The sequence below is a fragment of the Cucumis melo genome, chromosome 3, assembly GCF_025177605.1.
Source record: "Cucumis melo cultivar AY chromosome 3, USDA_Cmelo_AY_1.0, whole genome shotgun sequence".
Lineage (NCBI taxonomy): Eukaryota > Viridiplantae > Streptophyta > Magnoliopsida > Cucurbitales > Cucurbitaceae > Cucumis > Cucumis melo.
In genome coordinates, this window is record NC_066859.1 from 11,710,252 (window position 1) to 11,735,767 (window position 25,516).

General features: G+C 37.2%; 1 protein-coding gene and 1 pseudogene across 3 annotated transcripts in view; both read right to left on the reverse strand.

Moving 5' to 3' along the window:
* Positions 1 to 310: 310 nt before the first annotated feature.
* The window catches only part of LOC103488666 (uncharacterized), a 30,848-nt gene continuing 5,642 nt past the window's right edge, over positions 311 to 25,516 (reverse strand). For 2 of the 3 annotated variants that reach the window (XM_008447494.3, XM_008447495.3), the window contains exons 4-11: positions 12,678 to 12,828; positions 12,408 to 12,518; positions 6,543 to 6,975; positions 5,409 to 5,642; positions 4,975 to 5,044; positions 4,208 to 4,383; positions 1,203 to 1,269; positions 311 to 714 (exon numbers count right to left, since the gene is read on the reverse strand). In XM_008447494.3, coding sequence (XP_008445716.2) covers positions 566 to 714; positions 1,203 to 1,269; positions 4,208 to 4,383; positions 4,975 to 5,044; positions 5,409 to 5,642; positions 6,543 to 6,975; positions 12,408 to 12,518; positions 12,678 to 12,828 — 1,391 coding nt within the window. In that variant the 3' untranslated portion in view covers positions 311 to 565. Of the gene's footprint in view, positions 715 to 1,202; positions 1,270 to 4,207; positions 4,443 to 4,974; positions 5,045 to 5,408; positions 5,643 to 6,542; positions 6,976 to 12,407; positions 12,519 to 12,677; positions 12,829 to 25,516 lie in introns of those variants that run through there. The other variant, XM_008447498.3, reaches the window with a different exon arrangement.
* On the reverse strand, positions 1,276 to 4,201 carry LOC107990750 (40S ribosomal protein S15a-1-like; annotated as a pseudogene).

Consider the following 25,516-nt stretch of genomic DNA (forward strand, 5'->3'; position numbering starts at 1 on the left):
AATTCATTTAAGAACATTAGCAAATAGGTCTTACGTAATTGTCAAATGCAATCAAGGTACCATTGATGTATTATGTTTCACTTAGAATAAACATGGCCTTGGATCAAAACTGAAAAACTATCCAAAGTGAAACCTGCCTTTTCCAAAATTTGGCCAAGAATTTGAGTTGTGTTTATATGCTTTCTAGAAACTAGATCAAATTAGAAATCGATAAATACATATTTTTTAGGAACGGAATAAAAATGAAATAATAATCACAAATTAGAATGGAATGATCCTAAAGACTAAAGAGCGCAAAGAGAAGAAAATATGACGGCTTTAGACAGTTGTCTTGATTGCTCTCCAAAACCTTTCTTTTGTTAAGCTCCTTATACAAAAAAAAAAAAAAAAAAAAAACAAAAAAACAAAAAAAAAAGCCTACACAAGACTACGCAATCTTGGAGAGCATAAAGCTACACAATCTTGGAGAGCATAAAGACTAAAGAGCTTCTCTTTCCCCCTCCCGTCTATATGGAGAACCCAAAAACAGACACATTACTATAACCTTCATCAAAGGCTTCTAAAACTACTTGGCCTGATTGGCCATCCTCCATAGTTGACCTAACATCTTCATCGCAGCTGATTCTCTCGCATCACGAGGGTCGGAACACAGTTCACCACAGCTTGAATACTCAAAATCCATCCCTTTTACAAACACATTAGCTTGGAACCCACCTTCAAAACACGTAATACACTTTAGCACCACTATTCCATAATAGATGCTCTCAGATGATTTCAAATTGCAATACGAGAAAAACCATAAAAGCTTTTAAAGGCGGAACCAGAAAAGATAGGAAGGAGAATGAGGCACCACCTAATTTTCAATCCACTGTACTAGAGTATAAATTGTATTTGTGGAATCTTTCGAGATGCAAGAAGGTAGAATCCGATTTTCAATGAACTTTAAAAGACAAACAAACCAAAAACACAAACAAAATAATGTGAAATCCAGAAAATAAATAATGCCATAATGCCATGCACATTCTACTCCAGGTGAAAGGAGAAGTATATTTTATCATTCATTCCACGTAATCTACTTTGGAGAAGCACAGTGCACTAGAAAAGAAGAATTTAATGTCTATCCATCAGTAAAAACCGTACCTCTAAAAAATTAAAAGAATAATAATATAAGTAATAACTGACTGAATTCACGAAGACTTTACCATCTAATGACGAAACTCCGTAGACTGGCAATATCCAATTATTCTTATGACATATACCATCCAGTTCCTGCCAAGTCAACAGAGCATCATTACATCTACAACTACAAATGTGGAAATAATGAAATCAGACTACCATTTCTTCCCTCTTAAATGCCTGTATAGAATATTTAACATAAAATGTACATCCCACACATTTTAAACCGTTTTGAAATGTTTATACTACATGCTTTTCAGAATTTTTTATGTTTGATGTTTCTTGTGCTATGCAAGTCCAAATTGATAACCGGACTCAATCAATTAGGCATGCAAGATACAGTTCCCGTTAACACATTAGAGACATCAATACAATACAACTTTTATTAGCCTAAGTTTGTCATACATAACAAATACCATCTTAGCAGCATCCTCAACTGCATGTCTCATGTGGCAATACAAGTTAAAAGTTCTTTTGATCAATTTGTTGCATCCTGGTTAAAGTATAAAGATTTGTTACTTCAAGGCCATTACAACATGACATTTATAAATTGTACATTGTCCTGGAAAAGAAATTCCCTCTTTAACAAAAAGAAAATCCACGGAATCCACATGGATATTGCAGTTTTGATTAAAGAATCTAGAGGATAGGGATCTGTTAAGCCAATTTCAGAATTTAGTGTTTCAATTACATGATCATTTAAAGTCAATAGTCGCCGTTTGTGGACTTTTTCTAGTTTGAATCTTCAGCCGTTGAATGAAGTCCCCCCACTTCTTGGACCAACTTCTGTCTTTCCATGATTCTCTTTGCGTGGGTGAGCAACTAAAGCCTCACTGATTGTGGTAGCTTGCTTAATATTGGTTTTTGTATTTGGTCTTTGTTTTCTAGCTTGCCAAATGGGAGTAACTACTGGGAATTTCTTTCGGGAACAAATTCTGTGGTTTGGAAGAGTTCTTCAAGCTCCTATGGGTATTGGATAGCATTTGCAAGATAGTTTTGAGGCAGCTGGATGCTAGCATTTCTCTTTCTCCTTTCATCTTGAAGATTTGAGCGTGCAAGATTTTACATTCGAATGGGCTCCTTTTGAGAGAGATTTTAAGCTTTGCATTGTTTTTAGCTTTTCATTGTCTTTGAGTGACTTTGATTAGCTCATTACTTTTTTTGTTCAAATTCGTTATTAGGTTGTCTAAGTATAGTCTTTGTTCGTCTTGGACTGTCTTCTCCCTTGGTTCTTTTTGTTCTTAGTATAATACTCTTGTACTTTGAGCTTTAGTCTCATTTATTATTATTAATAAAGAGGCTTGTTTCTATTTCAAAACAAATACAAGAGCGACCATAAAGAAGTTTAAACATGAAAAAACAAGTGGGCAGAACTAGGACCTCGAAAATTAGGCACCAACTAGTAGCACAAAGAATATTGAGGCAGCAGTTTCCTTGCATAAACTATGTCATATATATAAAGTAAAGGGGAAAAAATAAAAAAATAAAAGACCTTGAAAATTCACTCCCCCCTGCCCCCTCACCAGACGCAGTGAGAACTTTCCAATTGTCTATAACAAGTCATACTTCCAACTTTTAATAATGCATTCTTATGTCATCTCTAGTTTTGAAACATGCTACCAATACCATACTGTCCATGTTTTATATTTGGTTGACAGTTTGGCATCACAAAGAACTATGCTTGACGAATATCCAATCTTCACTACCACCAAAACATTAGCCAACAGCTAGATCAACTCTCACACCTTCGAGGTTAATAGTGTTATCAAGCTGATAAACGTTAATATTAAAAAAAAATATTATTTAAGTGAGGCTCCCAATGATCACTCAAAAGTTTTATTTGGTCAATTATCTTGTCACAAATTCCCTTACTTTCCCTCTTCTCTTTTTTTTTTCAATACAGGATAAGGATCTTTCTTTACCGAGAGAAAATGTAATACTATTTGAAAGCTATGCCAAAACCTCATAATGAATGCTCAAAACCATGTTCAATAGAAGAAACCAAGGACTTTGCCTCCAACATTCTTCCTTCTAGCCTCTTCATGATCCATAATTCCAGCAGATGTGAGCAAAGCACAATGAATCCAAACTGTCGGGAAGGGAGCAACCTAGCAATCCAACCTTCAATTTCCTTAACACCCACATCAAAATGAAGACTAATAGCCCCACATTTGTTCAGCCTACCATTTAGTTCAACAACAATTTCTCCAGATCTTTCATCATCGACAAACTCAAATTCACCAATAGCTTCTGCATAACCAGAAGAAACTTGATAATCACTTTCGGAGAAGGCCTGATCATGACCTGTTGTTTCCCTCTCTCCACTGCATTGTACATGCTCTAAAGAGCATCACTCAAAACACCAACTCTCACCATCCTTTCAAATTAAAACTTCGAAGGGTTTCTGAGTTGCAGCAGGAAGCATCGGATTCCTATTTCTCTTTCCTTTTTTTTTTTATTCTATATTGTTGGGTATCCAGACCCACTTGCATATTGATGTTTGAAACCATAACTCAAAGTCCCTTTAGGTCAACCCCCGTAGTTAATTCTCACTTTTTGATCTTCCTTTTGTCACAGTACTTTATAGTAAGATTTCAAATAATAAGCCTAAGGGTTTACTAGTTGATGGTAGCAAATAGGTGATATTGGCTATACCATCTCAATGATAAAATAGTAAGAGGCTAGAAGATGGTGGGTCACCCTATGGACGGTGTAATTTTTTTCAAGTCCAAGAATTTGCAATTTTTATACCAAGTGCCATAACAAAGCGTTTAACATCAATCTGTTCTACCGATGCAATTTTTGTGCTGTACAATTTTTTGAAGAGTTCCTTTCATGCCCCTTTGATCTTGTAGCCTCTCTTTTAATGTTTTACTTGCATCTCTTATAATGAAAGATGAGTTTCCCATAATTTAAAAATATAAATATGCCGTGGGCAGCATGAGGACATAACCATAACACAAATACAAACATGCAAATACCCCGGAATGTTAAAAAATGTAAAATTGATTTTCTTCAATTATTAACCCACCTGACATGGATTCTGTATGCAGAGAATTGCTTCTGACAATCTCTTCCTTGTGACATATTGAGATGAGCAGTTTTCTTCAAAGTATTGATAAGATTTATCTTCAGCAGTGCTTTGGCATAAATCATTGCAACAGTCAATCACAGAATCCAGCTTTAAAACCAAATCATCTTCATCACCTTCAGCAACCAAAATATATATATGCAGTTCAGACATTTTCTTTGGCTAATTATGATACCTATAGATTAAAAAACATCTCCATTGCTGTTAGCCACGCAGACACACCCAATGATGAGTTAGTACTTAGAATAGCAGAAGTACTCCACATGTTTTAGCAAAGTTTTAATTTCAATCTGAGTTTCTAATATTACTTGTTCTAATTTAACACTATCCATCAACGTACATACAATATTGAAAATTTAGCTCCAAAATATACACCGTATTCAGTAAAGCAATAACAAAAACCAAATCCAAAAATACTACTGTTACTCCCTTTTGAAGCTCAAAATCTGCCAACACTTGAAATAGTGATCATGACGATAATTCAAATCTTAGTCTCTAGCCAATACTGAAAAGTACTTTAGCTTTGGTGCAGTGGCCTTATAAGACCAAAAATCATAGATAGCTGGGGTAGGGGTTCATAAAGTATTTGAAAAGAGAAATTATCTAAATTTCTTGAAGCTTTTGTATTTGAAATAGTTTAAATAGACAAAAAGTGTAGAAACAAAACAAAAACAGAACAGAAAAGGAAAAGAGACAATAGAGCTTACCCCTTAATATTGTCTGCATGTTTTTATCACACTGAGCAATCTCATCTTCAATGAGGCGTTGTTGATGAGACTGCAGACAGAATGAATGGATTACACTGTCAAAAATATTATGTAATATGATTGAAAAGAGCTCAATCTATAACCAACCCCTGTTCAGAGAGAGAAGAATGGACAGCTGAATGTCATTGTATAGTGATACATACAACAATAACAGAGCAGGATCAATTATTTTCCTACAATCTCGTCTACTAAGGTTGAGATTTAAATCACTATGCCCATCTCTATTTACAATTATGGTGTAAGCTCTAAGCTCTTTATCATATAATATGTGCGTCAACATGCTAAACTTTAAAAGAAAGTTTCTGGTTCAAATGAAAATCATGAGACAAGGATAATCCCGAAGCATAACCACAATATAAGATGTATGTCCGTACCAGCTTATCCCTCTTTCTGATTAGAGCTTTAATTGCAGCTTGTGACAGTGCTGTTTCTTTTGAAACAATAATTGCTTGTAACTTGGAAAGATGCTCTGCATTCGATTGACAGGTGATGAGAGCATGATCACCATTCCTATTTTGATCAAACGAAATATTGTCAGAGAGATTTCCAGAAGCAATCTTTTCACCACTGCATTCAGCAATACACGGGTTTGTAGCTAATATCCCATCCTGGAAAGTAAACTATGGTATCAGCTAAATTATAAATAAAAGAATATGGTAAAATGTAATTCATTAAAAACTAACAGATTATACATCTGAAAATTCTGAGTTATTAGCACAAAATTATTTATTTACGACATCCTTGAAAGTGAATTATGCTATAGTTGAATTATAAATAAAGAAATATAGTGAAAACTAATTCATAAAAGCTAACAGATTATACAATCTGAAAAGTCTACTTGTTAGCACCAGCTTATTTATTTACAACAATAATAATTCTCTTTTTCACGTGCAGAATGAAACTGTCCTTTGATTTACAAGCTCATCACACAGATAAATGATTTGATATGGCCATGCCAAAATTTGAAAACCAAATTTACACTATGTTGAAAAGTAACCAATCATTTTCTTATTTCACAATTTCTTCAAAAGCTTCATTTGTTAAAATCATTTACCTTGCAACACCCGAGATAGTTCTTTACATAATCAAAGAAGTCAGGGATTTAAATGTGCAAGTTCTTCAATTTAATCCATCAAAAAGATGAAACCAAAAACCAAATAGTATCTTTTGTGGAGTCTAAAGCAGAGTAACCATGTCAATCCATCCCAAAGCTATCCCTTGGCCCAAAGATCCCAACATTGAATCTCGTTTTGAGTGATTGAAGTATGCATACAAAGTACCCAAAAAAATATTATTTAAAATCTGCTCTTATCATACCCAGATCCTTCAAGGGATGCACCCATAATAATTCTTAAAGTATAGACATGATTAAACGCCAAAATTTATAGGGAGAATAAAATATGAGTCAATGTTCCCACAAGCATCAGGAGTCCCAATAACAAATACAAAATTAAGACAACCTGTATCTTAAGGTCCCTAAACTTAGTGAAAAGACCCCAATTTCTTACCTTAGCTTTGATACCACTTTCTGAGGCATCTGATTCATTTACCATACACGGGATCATCAGTTCATAGCTATTGCCAACTTGCCTATCAGTTATTTTCTTTGTATAAGTCTTTGTATAAGAAACGATAGCTTGGCTAGTGTTTGGTACATCTTTTTTCTTCTCTACTGGATAGGAGGGAACTAAGTCATCCACACTAGTACTCTGGGGCCTGTAGATCGCATCATGCAAACTACCAACACAGTTAGTTTTATCTGGCAATCTCTCGAATCCTTTACCATAAATGTTAGCCCTTATATTCAGATTGTTTGCACTAGCACCATTTTGATTGTTTTGAACTTTAAGCCTCCTGATTACATCTATTCTCTCAGGCCTGTTCAAATTTTCATCAACCTTTTCTTCACCTATGACTCCCAACTTATCTGATGAAGATTCCCTACATGAATGAAAAGATAAGAATATTAGTATGGAATCACCTGTCTGTATACAAGTCAAGAAAAGAATAATAAAGCTTGCCGCTATGTAGCAAAAAGAATACTTCCTTTGCTCTAAAATATGTGATTATTCACTAACATAGATATTTATTTCATTACTTAAGAAAATGCTATATTACTAAAGAGTGCATTCTCCACACATGCAAACTACTAGAACGACAGATTTTTAACTGCAAATAATCAGCTGGAAATAAGGGAGATATGCAGCCAAGATCTCAAATTTATAGGTAAACTTTCCGCACTACTCAGCTTCAAGCAAGAACGTTTTCAGTTGCAAAAGCTTGCTTGGATCGCTCAACATAAATTCTCCCTTCATTTGGGAAAAACCCTTCCATCCTTCAATCCTTCTATTAAAAGATTTTCTTCCGTTTAACAAACTTTCAAAAAAACTTTTTCCAAAACCCATGAACAGTATACAAGCTTTACAAAAAAAAAAAGCACCAACAAGATCACGATGACATGCCAATTTATGAAAATGTAGGACACAAACACACTGGGAACACACTAACTTTAGTTCATTTTACTAACTACTAAAATCAATTAAGATTTGAAAATAATAAATAAATAATCCAACCCTAAAAAACTCCTTCCCCTCTCCCAATTCTTACTGCCCCTCCCTTGCTCCTCAGCTTCGTTCGACCTCCCTCTCTCCACTTCCAATGGACTTCGCCAATGACCATATTTGCTAAGATCATCATTATGTGATAACTTGTAAATACAAGTTATCGTAGCATTTTATTTAGAATAACGAAGTTAAATTGAGAAAGAAGGCAATGAACTGTAATAAACTAGTGAGGAAAAGCTTACTGTGCGAACACAAGTTCAAAAAAGCATAGAATGCCTGTTTATTATGAAAATTCTATGCTTTGGATGCAGGATTATTATAAAAGAAGAATAAAACGCAAGGAGTAAGCTGCAATGAAGAAACAAGCAAAAAGGTGCTCAAACTTGCACAAGATCAACATGTCAAGCAACGAACCAAAACCACGCGATGAAATCACAAAACGACAAGTTTAGTTGGTAGTCGCCCAATCAGCAAGTCGGCAGCCGTCAAAGTTTAGATTGTGCCAGATCCAATGGACCTATGTTGCGATGAAGGGGCAAGTAGGGTATGGGATTTAATATTCGGCGTGACAAAATCAGAAGGAAGATATCAAGGAATATTCCAATTTGACACCTATATAAAGCCCTCAAGAGCTCAGTCCAATACACAATCCAGAGAGATCATTCTAGCTGAAGCTCTGTCACTTTCGCCAATCCATCCCCTTTCCTCTCTAACTTCGTTGATGTTTTAGGTGAGATATTTAGTTCTTCTCTGAGAATAGAGATGGAATCCATTATTTTCGTTCACTAGATAATCCTTAGGATAGACAACTATGCAGCCAAACTGTCGATTGAGTTAAATTTCTAGAAAATAAATGGTAAGTTCTCTCCCCTCTCCTCTCTCATCTCTCCTCTCTATTTCTGGCTGCCGGCATTTCCTTCCTGTCTCCTCCCCTCCGACGATTTTCAAGCCTCAATATGGAAGTAGTCAGTTGCGAAGCTTTTCAGTCGTACTATTGCATTTGGAAAGAGGAAGCTCGCAGAATCATATCAATACCTGATAATCATCTCGAATGGATTTTGAAAGCAATCTCGGATTTACTAAGAGAGCCAGAGGAGAGTTATTTTCAAAAGCTTGGTGATGTTGACAGAGGAAGATTGAAGTTTTCAAAGTTCAAAGCAAAGATAGGTTGGGTTCTAAGCTGCAATTATTGACCTTATTCAGGGGGTCACTCAAATTTAAGTGTGTTCAGGGGAAAACCAACAGGGCTGGAGGTCTTACTGAGAGGAGGTTGCATTGGCTAAAGTGTTATCCTGCACAAACTGGTTTATGCATCAGAGATGGTTGGGAGTTTTGCCATCCAGATCATGCTCCAGACTCATCTTTTCGCTTTCTTCTTGAGAAATGGAAAGATCATTCTCCCCCTGGGTATTTAGTCAAGGAAGCGTCCGTTTGATCATCCTATCAAAGAAGATACTTGTCGCTGCCATTTCTCATTTGACCCAGAAGACAATGCAAGCGACACAGTTGGTGCTAACACATCAATGGTTTATTGAGGAGAGAATAGCTATGGATTTTGCTGATATACCTGATGCTACTGCTGTGGTATATTGGCCAAAACATGAAGGTATCTGAAAAGTGTTAAAAGTAGAGTGCACTCCCATCCTTGGAGATACAAAGTATAATTCCATAGTCGCAATATTATCTAGGAAGCATAATTCCGAAGGTTGTAGACCTTAAAGTGCACGGGAAGCTTGTGGAGAGTAATTCTTTCAAAGGCTCGGGTGTCGGGGCATGGTGTGGAGGATCTCCAGAGAAAAGTGTTGCCAGATGTTGTTATTGTTGGAGCAGAAGACGAGGAGCATTGCTTGACAGGAGATGACATTGATTCAACCTTGGTTCTCATGTACACACCTGTTACAGAAGAAGGTGCCAAAGGCGAACCTCACTATAAATATACTGATTTTGTCAAAGCCACTCCCCCCCTCAGTTAGTAACATTCAAATAATAGGATGTTGTTGAAGGGAGCTGGTGATTACATTGGCGGAAGAGAAAGCCCAAGCAAGTTTGAATGGTTGTATGAGAACAGGGATGCTTGGGGTTTTGATTTAGTGTCTTCTAGTACATATGAATATACCTTACATAAAGAAGACGTTTGGCGGCAATTAACTTTTGAATATGTGCCTGTCAATTTGGAGGGGCAAGAAGGTGAATCCGAGTCAGTGACATCTAATGTAGTTAAACCAGCTTCTCTGTAAGTGAAGAGCGTGTGGATAATTGGAGATGAGAGAACAGTCAGGTTACTGTAACCGGCACTGTTACTGGAGGAAGTGAAGGCTCCAGTCGAGTACAATGGTTTAAAACATGTTCTTCAATATTGGAAAGTTTGGATGGCTTCGAGGCTTTAAGCACATCCAAAATTGCAAAGGGATTCCGCATACCTTTAGGCATTGTTGGCCTCTATTTTGTTGCAAACTTCACTCCAATGGTGGTGAATCTGGGGGACCCAGATATGCAAATATCAGATAATTCAGTTGATACCCTTCCACCTAGCCTGAACTTCTTATCAAATACTGGCAATTACGCAGAAAGCAAGATATTAATAGCACCTTATGGTTATGTTGGGAGTCATGAAGGAAAAAGCTTTTACAGATGGTATCTTCATGAGAAGCACAAGATTCGACTTATTTATGGTTTTTATTTTAGTAGAGGAACTCCAATTCATTCTGTTAGAAACAGGAGATTTTATGTTGGGGTCTTTTTGATACTGCTTCTCCCCTGTACTCTTCTTTTTTACTTTGGGTTTGGGTTTGTTTTCCAGTCTCTGGACTATTTGGTTTCTATATGTTCTCTTGGAATTTTTCATCTAGGATATGATGATGGCGCTAAGGGGGTGTTAACCTAGTTCAGATGTTCAGACGCGCCTCCTAATCCTCTCTCTCTACTTGTTTGGCTTCTCTATTATCCTCATTGTATGATTCTCTTGAATTTTGAGTTCTATATTAATAAAGAAGTTAATCTCCTTTTCAGAAAAAAGACAACTATGGAGCCAAAGGATGCAAGAAATTACATCCTACTGCTCAACGTATTTCTATTCTCATACTTGAATTTTCATTTAGTTTGTATTTGTAGTTTGAATTTGATCGTCGAAAGACCAAAAGTTTCTAATATAAATAAGAGTACCTTTGAAACGGGAAGAATGAATCATCAACAACTCCTTCATCTTTCAAAGCTTAGTTTTATGTCTGCAAGTCAAATGGGTTTGAAAAATCTTCAAATGATAAACGGCCCTTGGTTAACGGGGGAGGCTCGATCTATTCAAAATCACCAAAATGCAAGAAAAAATTCCCTCGGTTGAAGTCTGTTATTTCTAATATAGCTTGTACAAAACCATATTGGTTTCTTTTTACTTGAATCTTTGCTTCGGAAACATTTAGTAGGTTAAACGTTTCAAAAATGATATTTTCCAGACCTCCAAAATGATCTCCTATAACTTTGAATGTCCTATTGCTGCAATAATCATGAGGGAGGTTTTTATTTTAATCCATCCTCTATAGCCTTCAACGATTGATGGTCTGCTATGTTTACTTTTGCTCCATTTCTCAAACTTTAAATGAAAAGGACCCATTACTTGCCATAACTCTTTTCTAATGAACTCTTCTAAGGAACCTTTAGCCAATTTAATCAAAGCGTTCTCTGCAAACAATTGATCAATGATTATCTTCATTGAAAAAAATTCTCCAAGGCTTTTCTAATTTCCTTCCAATCATCAAACGCAAATAATCTTGAAATAATCCATAGATTATCAAAGTCTTCTTTTAAAACTTCCGGACTTTTAATCACCTAATGTTGAGTTGCACTCTGAATTTCATAGGACAAAACAGGGAAAGAAGTGCTTTGTTTTACCAATTCCTGAGCAAATGATCCATTAAGCATCGCCTTTTCAGCATAACTTCCTCCTAGTGACTCAAAAGGAAGCTACAAGGAGGTATGGAGATGTTTTCTGTACCGATTCGAATAATTGTGCTTCATCAAGAAACTTTCCAACATTTTGTGAAAGGATTTCCAACCACTGTCGAGAGACACCAGAACAAGTATGGATGAAGGATAATTTTTTGTTCCTCTTCCAAGCTACACATCTAACCTACTTTTGACATAAATTTTAAAAGCCTTGTACTTCCAAAATCATCAAAACTGTTTCAAAGAAGAAAAGCATTCTCAGGGCCACACAAGAATTCTGAAATCTCCTTCAAGAACCACGTAAGTTAAGTGTTTGATAATGTCAAGATCTTCCGAGCTTCCACGTCATCTATATGAAAGTATTCTTTGTCGAACCAAATACAGTAAAGTGTGTTTGCTACTTTGCATCTTTCTATTTCCATTATCACCAAAACCAGATTGCCACTTAATAGGGATGGACAAGAAGAACAAGCTCTAGGGACTTATCGGAGAAGAAGGATGAGAAACGCCAGAGGAGAAAAAGGGGGCTGGAGTGTGGTTAGGGATGAAAGGAAGGAAGGAAGGGGAGAGGAGAGAGAAAGAGCATTGATGACCTCTAATTAATTCATTTATTAGTATCCAATAATAGTCAACCTTCACATTTTGTATCTTTAGAGCATTAGATAAAATGTTCCGTTTCTTGTCATCAAAATAATCATCTGTTAACCCTCACACTACTGGCAACTAGCAAAAGCCAAGAGGGTGGATATAGAAACAGAAAGCAGAAACAAACAAGGTCATGAACAATCAAGCTTAAAATATCAAGTAATGCCGATGATAAATAAATACACCAACATTTAATACTAATATCCATAGCAATTAAGAGTATACCTGTGAAACCAGGTTAGTGCCATTTTAGCATAAGGAAGAATGTGGAAGTACTCAACTTTTGAAGTAATGCTCCATCTCCTTCCACTTTTTCTAAACAATGAATCCTGCAAACTAATACCATGGAAAAGAGAAAAATCATGAGCAAAAAGGGTATCCATGCCTTTGAGGACTTACCGGCATCCATGTTCATTGCACATGAGGTCCTGGAACATGCATTCAAACCATGACACAGAATTGAAGACAACAGGGGCAAAAGAAAAATAATGAAACCTGTTAACGACATCTCTTATGGGAACTTGAATTACATCTTCAGTTGCTGATCGGGTGCACTGAATCATATAAAAGCAGACTGCTGATTTTTCTTTACTTAAAGAGTATACAACGTGACTTTCTAAAATTTTGAGATCGCTTTGATTAATCCCTGTTTTGCATCAAAACAAATAAAATGTTAGAACTCCCATTAAGTTTGTGTATAGCAGAAAAAAATAAGAAACACAGTGTAAAATGTGAGAGGGAAGTCGGTAAGTAGTTAGTATAAAAGTTAGTTGGTAGGTGGGAAAAGGTATCAGAACATTTATGTGAGGAGTGGGGTTGCATCTCAAGAAGGAGATCAACAGTGAGGAGAGACCAAATTGATAATTCATCAATTCGATTGTAATTCTTTGTGGAAATAAATAAAGAAGTTTCTACAGAAGAAAGAGTTCCATCATTTTGGTATTAGAGGATCGAAGAAACACTGGAACAGATCGATCAAGAGATCGTCGGAATAAAGAAAGAGATAAGTAAAATGCCAGTTATCGAATCGAGTTTAAGCGATATCGTTAAGAACCTGGAGTTAATGCGATCGCAATCAGAGAAGCAACAGCAGATGCTTCTGCTGATGATGGAGTCGATGGCGAAAGAACGATCGGCAGTTAACAAGCGGATGACTGAATCGGCTATGCGCGAGTCTGTATCGATGAAAGGAAAAGAGAGCAAAGCGACATCGAGTAAATCGGCCGAGTTGAATCGCAATATCAGGGAATGTCAAACTGAAAGGAAATCCGATATCGAAGAAATTGCTGCTGACCGGAGCAAATTTAAAAAAGTTGAAATGTCGGTGTTCATCAGAGAAGATCCTGATTCGTGGTTATTCCGCGGTAACAAGTATTTTCAAATTCGTAAGCTTACAGAATCCAAAAAATGTTAGTTGCAACAATAAGCTTCGACGGTCCAGCCTTGAACTGGTACCGCTCTCAAGAAGAAAGAGATAAATTTCTAAGTTGGTCGAATCTGAAAGAAAGACTGTTAGTACGATTTAGATCGAGTATGGATGGTACAATCTTAGGAAAATTTCTTCGAATCAAACAAGAGACTACCGTAGAAGAGTATCGTAATCTTTTCGACAAACTTATTGCTCCTTTAACGGATATACAAGAAAGTGTAGTAGAAGATATGTTTATGAATGGGTTATTACGTTGGATAAAGGCTGAGGTTGCTTTTTGTCGACCAAAAGGGCTAGCTGAAATGATGCAAATTGCTCAATTAGTTGAAAACAGAGAATTAATCAGGAATGAGTCGAATTTGAAAGGCTTCGCAGGCGGGAAATATCCTAACTAGTCTGCGAATACCAGTAAGTCGATAGTAGGAGGTACAGTGACTGAAAACAAAGGCAATGCTACTTTTCCTGTCTGGACAATAACATTGGGAAGCTCCAATGCTAATGAAGTACGAAAGGAAGTGAATTCTAGATGGCCGGGTGCCAAATTTCAGGCCAAGAAAGAGAAAGGACTCTATTTTAGACCATAAATGTAAAATGAAGGAATTACGAGAGCCAAGGATGTTTGTAGTAATGAACGAAGAAGAGGAATATGAAATAATTGAAGAAAAAGAATCAGTGGAGAAAGGCTTAGTAGTGTTAGAAGTGAAAGAAGATAATAAAGCTTATGTTGAACTATCCATTAATTCAGTTGTGGGATTAAATGACCCGGGCACAATGAAAATTAGAGGGTTGTTGCAAGGCATGGAAGTGATAATTATGATAAATTGTGGGGCAACTCACAATTTTATTTCTTAAAAAATAGTTAAGTCTTTACAAATACCAACCAAAGAAACGGTTCATTATGGAGTCATCTTAGGTTCTAGTACGGCCATTCAAGGTAAAGGTGTATGTGAAAATGTGGAGATTCAGCTGAAGAATTGGAGTTTGAAAGAAGATTTCCTGCCTCTTAAACTTGGAGGTGTAGATATAATTTTGGGTATGCAATGGTTACACTCATTGGGCGTAACAGTGGTGGATTGGAAGAATTTAACACTCACTTTCACTGGTAATGGTCAACAAATATGCGGGACAGAGCAAGACTGGTCTATGAAAGGGAATTGATGGTTGTAGTTTTGGCTATACAACGTTGGCGTCCTTACTTGTTGGGGGCAAAGTTTGTTGTTAAAACATATCAAAAATCCTTAAAGTCTTTGCTCGAACAGAGGGTGGTTCAGTCGCAGTACCAGAAATGGGTGGCCAAATTACTTGGGTATCCGTTTGAAGTTGTCTATAAACCTGGCCTTGAAAACAAAGCAGCCGATGCTTTATCAAGAAAACCCCCGGTGGTACAATTGTGTGGAATTTCTGCACCAATTCTGCTGGATTTGAAAATTATCAAAGAAGAGGTAGAAAAAGATGAGAAACTACAGAAGGTAGTAAATGAATGGAAAAATGAAGATGGAGAAAAGAACAATAGATTTTCAGTGAAAAATGGGATGCTGCACTATAAGAACCGATTGGTTCTATCAAAAACTTCGTCCTTGATTCTAGCAATGTTGCATGCTTTCCGTGATTCGGTGGTTGGGGGCCATTCTGGGTTCCTAAGGACGTATAAAAGATTGACCGCTGAACTCTATTGGGAGGGCATGAAGTCCAATGTGAAAAAGCATTGCGAGGAGTGCTTGACATGCCAACGTAATAAGACTTTGGCTCTATCGCCAGCTGGCCTATTGGTACCCTTGGAAGTTCCGCAACAAGTCTGGAGTGACATTTCCATGGATTTTGTTGACGGATTACCAAAAGCTAGAGGATTTGAAGTAGTCCTTGTAGTGGTTGATCGTTTGAGTAAGTTTGGTCACTTTCTACCATTAAAACATCCATACACAGCAAAGACAGTGGCAGAATTGTTTGTCAAGGAGGTTGTTCGATTACATGGATTTCCTTCATCCATTGTTTCTGATAGAGAAAAATTTTCTCAGCCACTTATGGAAGGAAATGTTTAGATTAGCGGGCACGAAGTTAAATAAGAGCACCGCTTATCATCCACAGTCTGATGGCCAAACTGAATTCATAAACAGGGGTTTGGAGACTTATCTGCGGTGTTTCTGTAGTGAGAGGCCAAAGGAATGGGTATCGTGGCTGCCGTGGGCGGAATTTTGGTACAATACTACGTTCCAGAGAGCATTAGGCGTATCTCCGTTTCAAGTATTCTATGGACGTAAGCCTCCTCCGTTATTATCCTATGGAGAAGGTGATACTTCTAATTCCACGCTAGATGAGCAATTGCGTGAAAGAGATATAGTCTTGGCGGCATTGCGGGAACATCTCATCTTGGCCCAGCAGCAGATGAAACAGTATGCTGATCGTAAAAGGCGGCATGTGGAATATCAAGTGGGTGACTGGGTTTTTCTAAAAATTCGGCCCTACAAACAACTTACGTTAAGAAGAAAAAGGAATGAAAAACTCTCCAAAATATTTTGGGCCTTATAAAGTTTTGGAGAGAATTGGTGCAGTAGCCTATAAGTTGGATTTGCCAGCGAATACTTCTATACACCCAGTTTTCCATGTCTCCAAGTTGAAGAAACTAGTGGGTAGTCATGCTGGAGTACATCCGATAATCCAATTTATCAATGAACGTTTGGAATGGTAGGCGCAATCAGAAGACATTCTTGAGTATCAGAAGAATAAGGCTGGTAGCTGGGAAGTGTTGATTGCGTGGAAAGGACTTCCTAGACATGAAACTTCGTGGGAGGATTACGATGAGATTCGTCAGCTGTATCCTGACCTTCACCTTGAGGACAAGGTGACTTTAGAAGGGGGGAGTAATATTAGACCTCCCATTAAGTTTGTGTATAGCAGAAAAAAATAAGAAACACATGTAAAATGTGAGAGAGGGAAGTCGGTTAGTAGTTAGTATAAAAGTTAGTTGGTAGGTAGGAAAAGGTATCAAAACTTTTGTGTAAGGAGTGAGGTTGCATCTCAAGAAGGAGATCAACAGTGAGGAGAGACCGAATTGATAATTCATCAATTCGATTGTAATTCTTTGTGAAAATAAATAAAGAAGTTTCTACAAAAGAAAGACTTCCATCATAAAATTAGCAACTATCAAGGGTGATAATAACAATAAAGATTAACTCCATGAATTTTGCTTCCACGCATTAGCATCTGTTTAAGGATTAAATTGAAGAAAATTAACATTAACAGTGAAGAAAGATTTAAAATTCATTCAAGTTTATTGAAATTTTCAAACAGCTTCTTGGAGAAAGATTACTTCTATTAAGGGGAAGACTACCCAGAAATCCCTTGTATTTCTTTCTTTTCAACTGTCATGGATCCATCAAGAAAAATTTGGAAGTCACAAGAGAATTTCTATGGGGAGGGGCCGAGGAGGGAGGTGGGTCACATTTAGTGAATTGCAGTGTGTTGTCGAAACCTAGAGAGGAAGTTGTTTAAGGATAAGAATTTGACAAGAAGAATTAATTTGAGGATACAAAATAAAAACAAATAAGCTAACAGGGGACCAAACATCAACAAAGGAGCTCTTACACCCTCGTCCTATTGTTTCTCTCCCCTAAGACTCCCACGCAATAGCATATACTCCAGGTTGCCAAAAAAGATCGCCATTTATCACAAAAAGGTGGGTGGAGGAAAAGCTCCACGAATGAATCCTTACAACTACAGTGGCTGACAAAACAAAAGCCAAACACCGGAAAGAAACTGCTCCAAACAACACAAGCAAAAAACAGCTCCACATGATATGTTTCAGGTCCTCAGATTCCCTCCCCTGGAGAGAATACAACAAAGTGGCTCGACCACTAAAAACCCTCTACCCAAGATTCGATCCAAGGTGTTAACTCTTCTAAGAAACACTTGCCACAGAAAGAACTTAATCTTCTTGGGAATTTTCACCTTCCAAACAGAGAAAAATGAAACCCCCCACCATGGGTGGGTTCGAAAAGAACTAGAATGAAGAGTCACAAGAATAACCTTTCAAAGGACATGGGATCTAAAGGCGAAAATCTATCCTTCCAGGCATAAAGTGAAAAGAGGAGAGAAAGAAAAGGAAGCTGAGACATTCATTGTTTCCCTATTGATCAATGAACAATGAAAACCCATTGAAGGAGACGACAATAAATCTAAATGGCCAAGGATCAAAGTAATTGAGTGGTTCTTGAGAGAAGATAAAGTGATAAACGAGAGTTTTTTTTTTTTTTCGATAACATGTATATTCATATAACAAGAGAGAACAACCTAAGGACAATGGACAAGAGGGACCTTCCAAAAGAAACTATAAAATATGGCCTTTCGATTGTTGAAAATCATAGAAAGGCTATAATTACAAAAAAATTTTGGTGTAATTTGTACTCCACCAAGAAGCTGTGTGTTGCAACACAGTCCAAAAAAGATAAAGAAAAATTATAGCTATCTTCAAAAATTCTCCATAAGATGTTCCTTTCGGGCTATAACCTCTAATGTTGAGCCCTTCAATCAGCCAACTATCAACCTTACTAGAAAGACAAAGCTCCAAATCAAAAATTCTAAACAAAGTGTTTCAAGCTTTCTTAGTAACGAGACAATGCAAAAATAAGTGGTCTAGGGTCTCCTCTTCTTTGAAACAAAGGCAGTACATCAAGGGGCTGAGCATCGTGTGCTGGAATTTCTTATGGAGTTTCTCATGGGTGTTAAAGACTTCTATAGGCGAGCGACCATAAGAAGAACTTCACCTTTTTTGGAATTTTAGTCTTCCATATGTGACGAATCAAAGGAACAACAACGAAGGAGGATCTCTTGGTTAAATTAAGAAAAGCAGACTTCATAGTTGTTATATGTCCATTATCGTAATTGTACATACAGTCTAGGGTTTCTCTGTTCTATATATATGTAACTTTATTTTGAATCTAAATGATAATAATAAAGATACTTTTCTCTGACTTCTTGAGTACATGGTATCAGAGCCTTTAGGGTTTCGAATTTCATAGTTGGTGGTTTCCTTCTCCATTAGAGCTTAGTTTAGGTCATCTTTAAGTGGCCGTTTGTCGACACCGTCCAGCTCAGAAGAAGGGTCATTGCCATCCGCCGCATTCTGTCGTTGCCGATCGCCTAGAAACGCCGCGCATGAGCTTCACGCGCCATAGAAAGATTCCTGCACTTGCCTCGAATCCTGTTCTCCAGTCATTCTATGCAGTTGGGTCCATCGAAGATCATTCGATTTTGACGAAAATTGAGGATTACTACCTCGTTCTAGGGTTGTGGCTGGTTTTGTTTGGATTGATTTGTTTTGTTTGTGTGGACTACAATCAGTTTGTCTCTAATATGGCCGAAATAAAGAATATGGCAGTTTCTAATGTTATTCCCTTAGCCTCTAAGATCACTAAACACAAGTTAAATGGATCTAATTATTATGATTGGCATGGACAATCTTATTCTATTTGAGAAGTACTGATATGGATGATCATATGACCGAAGATGCCCCAGAAGATGCAAAGAAGAAGAAGGATTGGCTCCGTGATGATGCCCGTCTATATCTTCAGATCAAAAACTCCATTGAGAGTGAGATAATTGGATTGGTTGATCATTGTGAGTTTGTTAAAGAACTTTTGGAATTTTTAGGTTTTCTATATTCAGGTAAAGAGCAAGTACATAGAATGTTTGAGGTCTGTATGCAGTTTTTCCGTGCTGAACAAAAAGCGGAGTCTGTTACCAACTACTTTATGCGCCTTAAGAAGATAACTGCTGCACTTGCTTTGTTGTTACCATTTAGTCCTGATGTTAAAGTTCAACAAGCTCAACGAGAGAAGATGGCTGTTATGATCTTTTTAAATGGACTTTTACCTGAATTTGGAATGACGAAGACACAGATTCTCTCTGACTCTAAGATTCCATCATTAGACGATGCTTTCACTCGTGTCCTTCGCATTGAAAGTTCTCCGAATGGTGTATCTATTCCTCAATCCAGTAGTGCTCTCATTAGCAAGAACAATAACCCTCGAGCACCTCGAGCGATGGATGGTAATGTTCAAAGGAAGAGTTATGATCATCGAAAACCATATCCTACAAAGATTGTTTGTAACTATTGTCATAAGTCAGGCCATATAAAACATGATTGTCGAAAATTGTTATATAAGAATAGTCAACAATCTCAACATGCTCAGATAGCTTCCACATGTGATATACCAGAGGCGTCAGTTACGATTTCTGCAGATGAGTACACTAAGTTTCAGAACTACCAAGATCCATTACAAGCGTCATCTTCCTCTACTCCTATTGCATCCACTGTTGCCCCAGGTAATACCAAGTGTCTTCTTACATCATCTACAAAATGGGTCATAGACTCTAGTGCCACAACCCATATGACAGGTAATTCTCGCCTATTTTCTAGACCATTATCCCCTGCTCCTTTTCCATCTGTCACATTGGCAGATGGCTCCACATCTTCTATTCTTTGATCTGGCACTATTCATCTTACCCCATCATTTTCTCTAGTTTTTATGTTACATTTGCCTAACTTATCCTTTAATTTAATTTCTGTTAGTCAACTTACTCATGAACTTAATTGTGTTGTCTTGTTCTTTCCTGGTTATTGCTTATTTCAGGATCGTGTGATGAAAAAGATTATTGGTAGAGGATATGAGTCGGGAGGCCTTTATCTCTTTGATCACCAAGTATCGCAAGCTGTGGCATGTCATGTCGTTCCTTCTCCCTTTGAAGTTCATTGTCGTTTAGGTCATCCATCTTTGTTTGTGTTGAAGAAACTCTATCCCGAATTTAGGTCTTTGTCCTCTTTAAATTGTGATTCGTGTCAATTTGCTAAATTTCATCGTCTTAGTTCGAGTCCTCGAGTCAATAAACGAGCAAGTGCTTCATTTAAGTTAGTTCATTCTGATATTTGGGGTCCTTGTGTAGTTGTATGTCAAATAGGCTTTCGTTATTTTGTTACATTTGTTAACGATCATTCTCGTCAAACTTGGTTATATTTAATGAAAAATCGTTCTGAGTTATTATTTCACTTTTGTGCCTTTCATGCTGAAATAAAAAATCAATTTAATGTCTCTATCAAAACTTTGCGCACCGATAATGCAGGCGAATATTTTTCTCATACTCTTGGCTCTTACTTGTGTCAACATGGCATTATTCACCAGTCTTCGTGTGCTAACACTCCATCTCAAAATGGTGTCGCAAAACGCAAAAATAGGCATTTACTTGAAACTACCCGTGCTTTATCGTTTCAAATGCATGTTTCGAAAACATTTTGGGTTGATGCCGTGTCTACGGCTTGTTTTTTAATTAATAGAATGCCTTCATCTCTTCTTAATGGTGATATTCCTTATCGTGTTCTTTTTCCTACCAAGTCTTTGTTTCCTATTGCTCCTAAGATATTTGGTTGTGTTTGTTTTGTTCGTGACGTTAGTCCTCATCATACTAAGCTAGATCCCAAATCCTTGAAATGTATCTTCTTGGGTTATTCACGTGTTCAAAAGGGGTATCGTTGTTATCGTCCTACTCTTAAAAGGTATCTTGTTTCGTGTGATGTTGCTTTTTTTGATGATACACCTTTTACTTCATCACCATTGAGTTCGTGTCAGGGGGAGGATGACAATCTTTTTATATATGAGATTACCTCTCCCACTGATGCACCTCCTTCCCGCCCGTTCTTCTCGAGTCTACTCCTGACGACCTCCATCACAACCTTCAAACTCATGTCCTACATCAATGCCTCCTTCATCATGCAATCCGGGACCAAGTGATGATCTTCCCATTGCTCTTTGCAAAGGTAAACGCAAGTGTACTTACCTTGTTTCTTCTTTTGTTTCCTATCACCAATTGTCTCCCCCCACATATGCTTTTATTACATCTCTTGACTCTACATCTATTCCTAACACTGTTCATGAAGCTTTATCTCATCCTGGTTGGCAAAATGCAATGATTGAGGAGATGACTGCTTTAGACGATAATGATACTTGGGATTTGGTATCTCGTCCTGCAGGAAAGAAGGCTATTGGTTGTAAATGGTGTTTTCTCTTAAGGTGAATCCTGATGGAACAGTGGCTCGATTGAAAGCTCGTCTTGTTGCCAAATGTTATGCTCAAACCTATGGTGTTGATTATTCAGATACATTTTCTCCAGTTGCCTAATTAACTTCCATCCGCCTATTTCTTTCCATGGTTGCTACCCATAACTGGTCTTTGCATCAACTTGACATTAAGAATGCTTTTCTGCATGGTGATCTTCAAGAGGAAGTTTATATGGAGCAACCACCTGGGTTTGTCGCTCAAGGGGAGAGTGATAAAGTATGTCGCCTTTGAAAATCTTTGTATGGTTTGAAACAGAGTCCACGTGCGTGGTTTGGTAAGTTTAGTCAAGTTCTTGTACGCTTTGGTATGCAAAAGAGTACATATGATCATTCTGTTTTTTTATCGCCGATCTGATAATGGTATAGTTTTACTGGTTGTATATGTTGATGATATTGTTATTACTGAAAATGATGCATCGGGATTTCATCTCTCAAAACTTTCCTTCAAGATCAGTTTCACACGAAAGATTTGGGTCAATTGAAATATTTTTTGGGCATTGAAGTGATGAGAAGTAAGAAAGGTATTTATTTGTCTTAACGAAAATATGTACTTGATTTGTTGTCTGAGACAGGAAAATTAGAAGCCAAACCAAGTGGTACTCCGATGATGTCAAATCAGCAACTTGTTAAAGAAGGAAAATTATGTAAAGATCCTGAGAGATATAGGAGACTAGTTGGAAAGTTGAACTACTTAACAATGACTCGACCAGACATTGCTTATTTTGTAAGTGTGGTAAGTCAGTTCATGTCTTCCCCTACAGTGGATCATTGGGCTGCAGTAGAGCAGATTCTATGTTATTCGAAAGCTGCTCCTGGACGTGGGATCTTATACAAAGATCATGGACATACGAGAGTTGAATGTTTTTCTGATGCTGATTGGGCGGAATCTCGAGAGGATAGGAGATCAACCTCTGGATATTGTGTCTTTGTAGGCGGAAAGTTGGTATCATGGAAGAGTAAGAAACAAAATGTTGTTTCTCGTTCGAGTGCTAAGTCAGAATATAGAGCTACGGCACAATCTGTGTGCGAAATAGCATGGATTCACCAACTATTATCTGAGATAGGCTTCAGTATTACAGTGCCAGCTAAATTATGGTGTGATAATCAAGTTGCACTTCATATTGCATCTAATCCAGTATTTCATGAACGAACTAAACATATTGAGGTGGATTGCTACTTCATTCTAAGAAAATCCAAGATGGGTTGGTGTCCACAGGATATGTGAAGACTGGAGAACAATTGGGAGATATTTTGACCAAAGCTGTAAATGGAGCAAAGATAAGCTATCTGTGTAACAAGCTGAACATGATCGACATATTTGCTCCAGCTTGAGGGAGAGTGTTATGATATATATATTTACATTATATGTCCATTATCGTAATTGTACATACAGTCTAGGGTTTCTCTGTTCTCTATATATATCTAACTTTATTTTGACTCTAAGGGTGTATTTGGGGTGGGGTTTTAGGGGGAAAAGGATTAGGAAATTGGGCCAAACCGTGTTTGGCCCAAAGAATGTGATAAATGATTCTAATCCCTAAATAACCCTATCTTATCCTCTCTTTACTTTCTTACAACTCTACATTACCCTACCCAAATAACTCAATCTAAATTCTATTATTATTTTTTAAATTACTACAATCATAATCTTTCCCCCAAAAACATATTATTATAACATTACTATCATAATCTCTCCCCCAAACACATACTATTATAATACTACCTTTTATATTCTTTCCTCCAAACACATATTATCATAACACTAGGATTATCATAATCCTAGAAATATTATAATCCTTATCCCTCATAACTCTTTCCCTCCCCCAAACGCACCCTAAATGATAATAAGAAAGATACTTTTCTCTGCCTTCTTGAGTACAATAGTAAAGTTTCCATCAACATCAGGAGTACATTTAAGATTATCACCACCATAATGAGGGGGCCTAAGAATGAAGAATTTCCAAAATTGAGGTCACGTTATCAAGCTAGTTATCGAGCACATTTCTTCTAAAGGCCCAAGTTCCACGAATGAGTAATATTACACCAACAATCAGCCACGAAAGCATCCTTGTTTAGTGACAAGGAGAACAAGTTAGAAAATTTTTCTGCGAGTGGTTCCACGCCAAAATCTGATTTTGGTTCCTTTTCCCAACAAGAAAGAGCATATAGGTATATCCATAACCGCTTGTCCTTCCGTATCACGTGCGCCCCAGCGTCATTTTGAGTAATGAACAAATTGACAAAGGAAAAACTGACACAATCTCTTTCCACAAGTGTTTGGAAGTGCCTTTTAAACCCTCACCAGTTCACTCAAAGGGCTTAGGCAGATGCTCGTACTTGCTAACAATAACCTTGTGCCATAAGGTATGACTTCATGATAGAATCATCAAAGCCATTTAGTAAGCAGGGTAATGTTTCTCATCCTGCTGTTACCAATATCTAAACCTCCTTAAGTCCATGGGCTAGAAACCACATGCTATCGCACCAGGTGCAAACTCTTCCCCTCTTCAACCTCCCTTCCATAAGAAATTTCTCACAAGCTTCACCATTTCCTTTCCAATTAGACTTGGGACTCTTTTAAGGCATAAAGTAAGTAGGAACACCAATTAAAACCAAAATAGGATGAAGGGAAGACCCCAACCTCACAACCTACAAATTTAGCCACCTCCCTTGAAAGAGTCACAATTAATGCCCAAATTTGACATTGCCTCTTTTAATCTTAAGGCTTGCAATCATCTCAAAAAGTAATATCATCATCGAAATGAGTTAAGAGAGATAAATCTTGTCCTTTCCATTCTTTTCCCTTTTTTTTTATTGAAAAAGGAAACAAGCCTCTTTATATCTTGTCCTTTCTAATTAGAAATGACTCATAATATTACCTTAAATCCCTTCTGAGATCATCTGACTCAAAATGATCACAAAGAGATACAAAATAAAAGGAGAGATGGCATCACCTATCAAATTCTTCTAGAGGCAAAAACTCTACCCCTTGGATTACCATTGACTAGAATGGAGTAGTTCAAGTTGCTGATGTGTGAGGCAATAAACTCACAGAGATGATATTCAAACAATAATACCAATGAAACAAGGGAATAGAATTCAATTAAACAGCACAAAGAAACAAACAAAAACTACAGCCAAGTAGGAGGGCTGCTATCTCCACAACAGAGCTACTGTTCACACACAATGTTCAAGATAACTAATCTTAGCACAAAACAACATTTAAATACCAACATTCCCCTTACAACCGTACAAAATAGGACCACAGTCAACTACCCCTTGGTCGAGGGTGCAAACCCACCCTTTTACCCCTTCTCTAATAGACTTGCTTGATAGGAAGCCTAACATGATATAAGTCCCAGTCCAGTGTTTCCAATCAGCTCCAAATCCCTTCTTTACCAACACTTTGTTGTAAAAATCTCGATCCATGTGATCACATGTTTTCTCAAAATTAACATTGAAAACGATCTCCTCTTTCTTCTAAATGTATTCATTCCAATCCAAGCTTGTCTAAAATTTATCTCCCCGCTAGGAAGGGTGCTGGAGATCATTGGCTGAAGACTGTTCTTAAGCATGTGTGTGAGGACCTTGGGGATAGTCTTATACACGTTGGAATGGAACTAATAAGTTTGAAGTCCTTAACCTTCTTCGTATTAGGTAAGGAAAGGTGTCATATACCACATTCGATGATGCCTTTCTCTTGGAATTCACTAAAAATTTTCCAGAACTTCTATTTGATAACCTCCAAAATAAAAATAGCATAACAATCATTCAGAACTAGAGTCAAGGCACAAATCC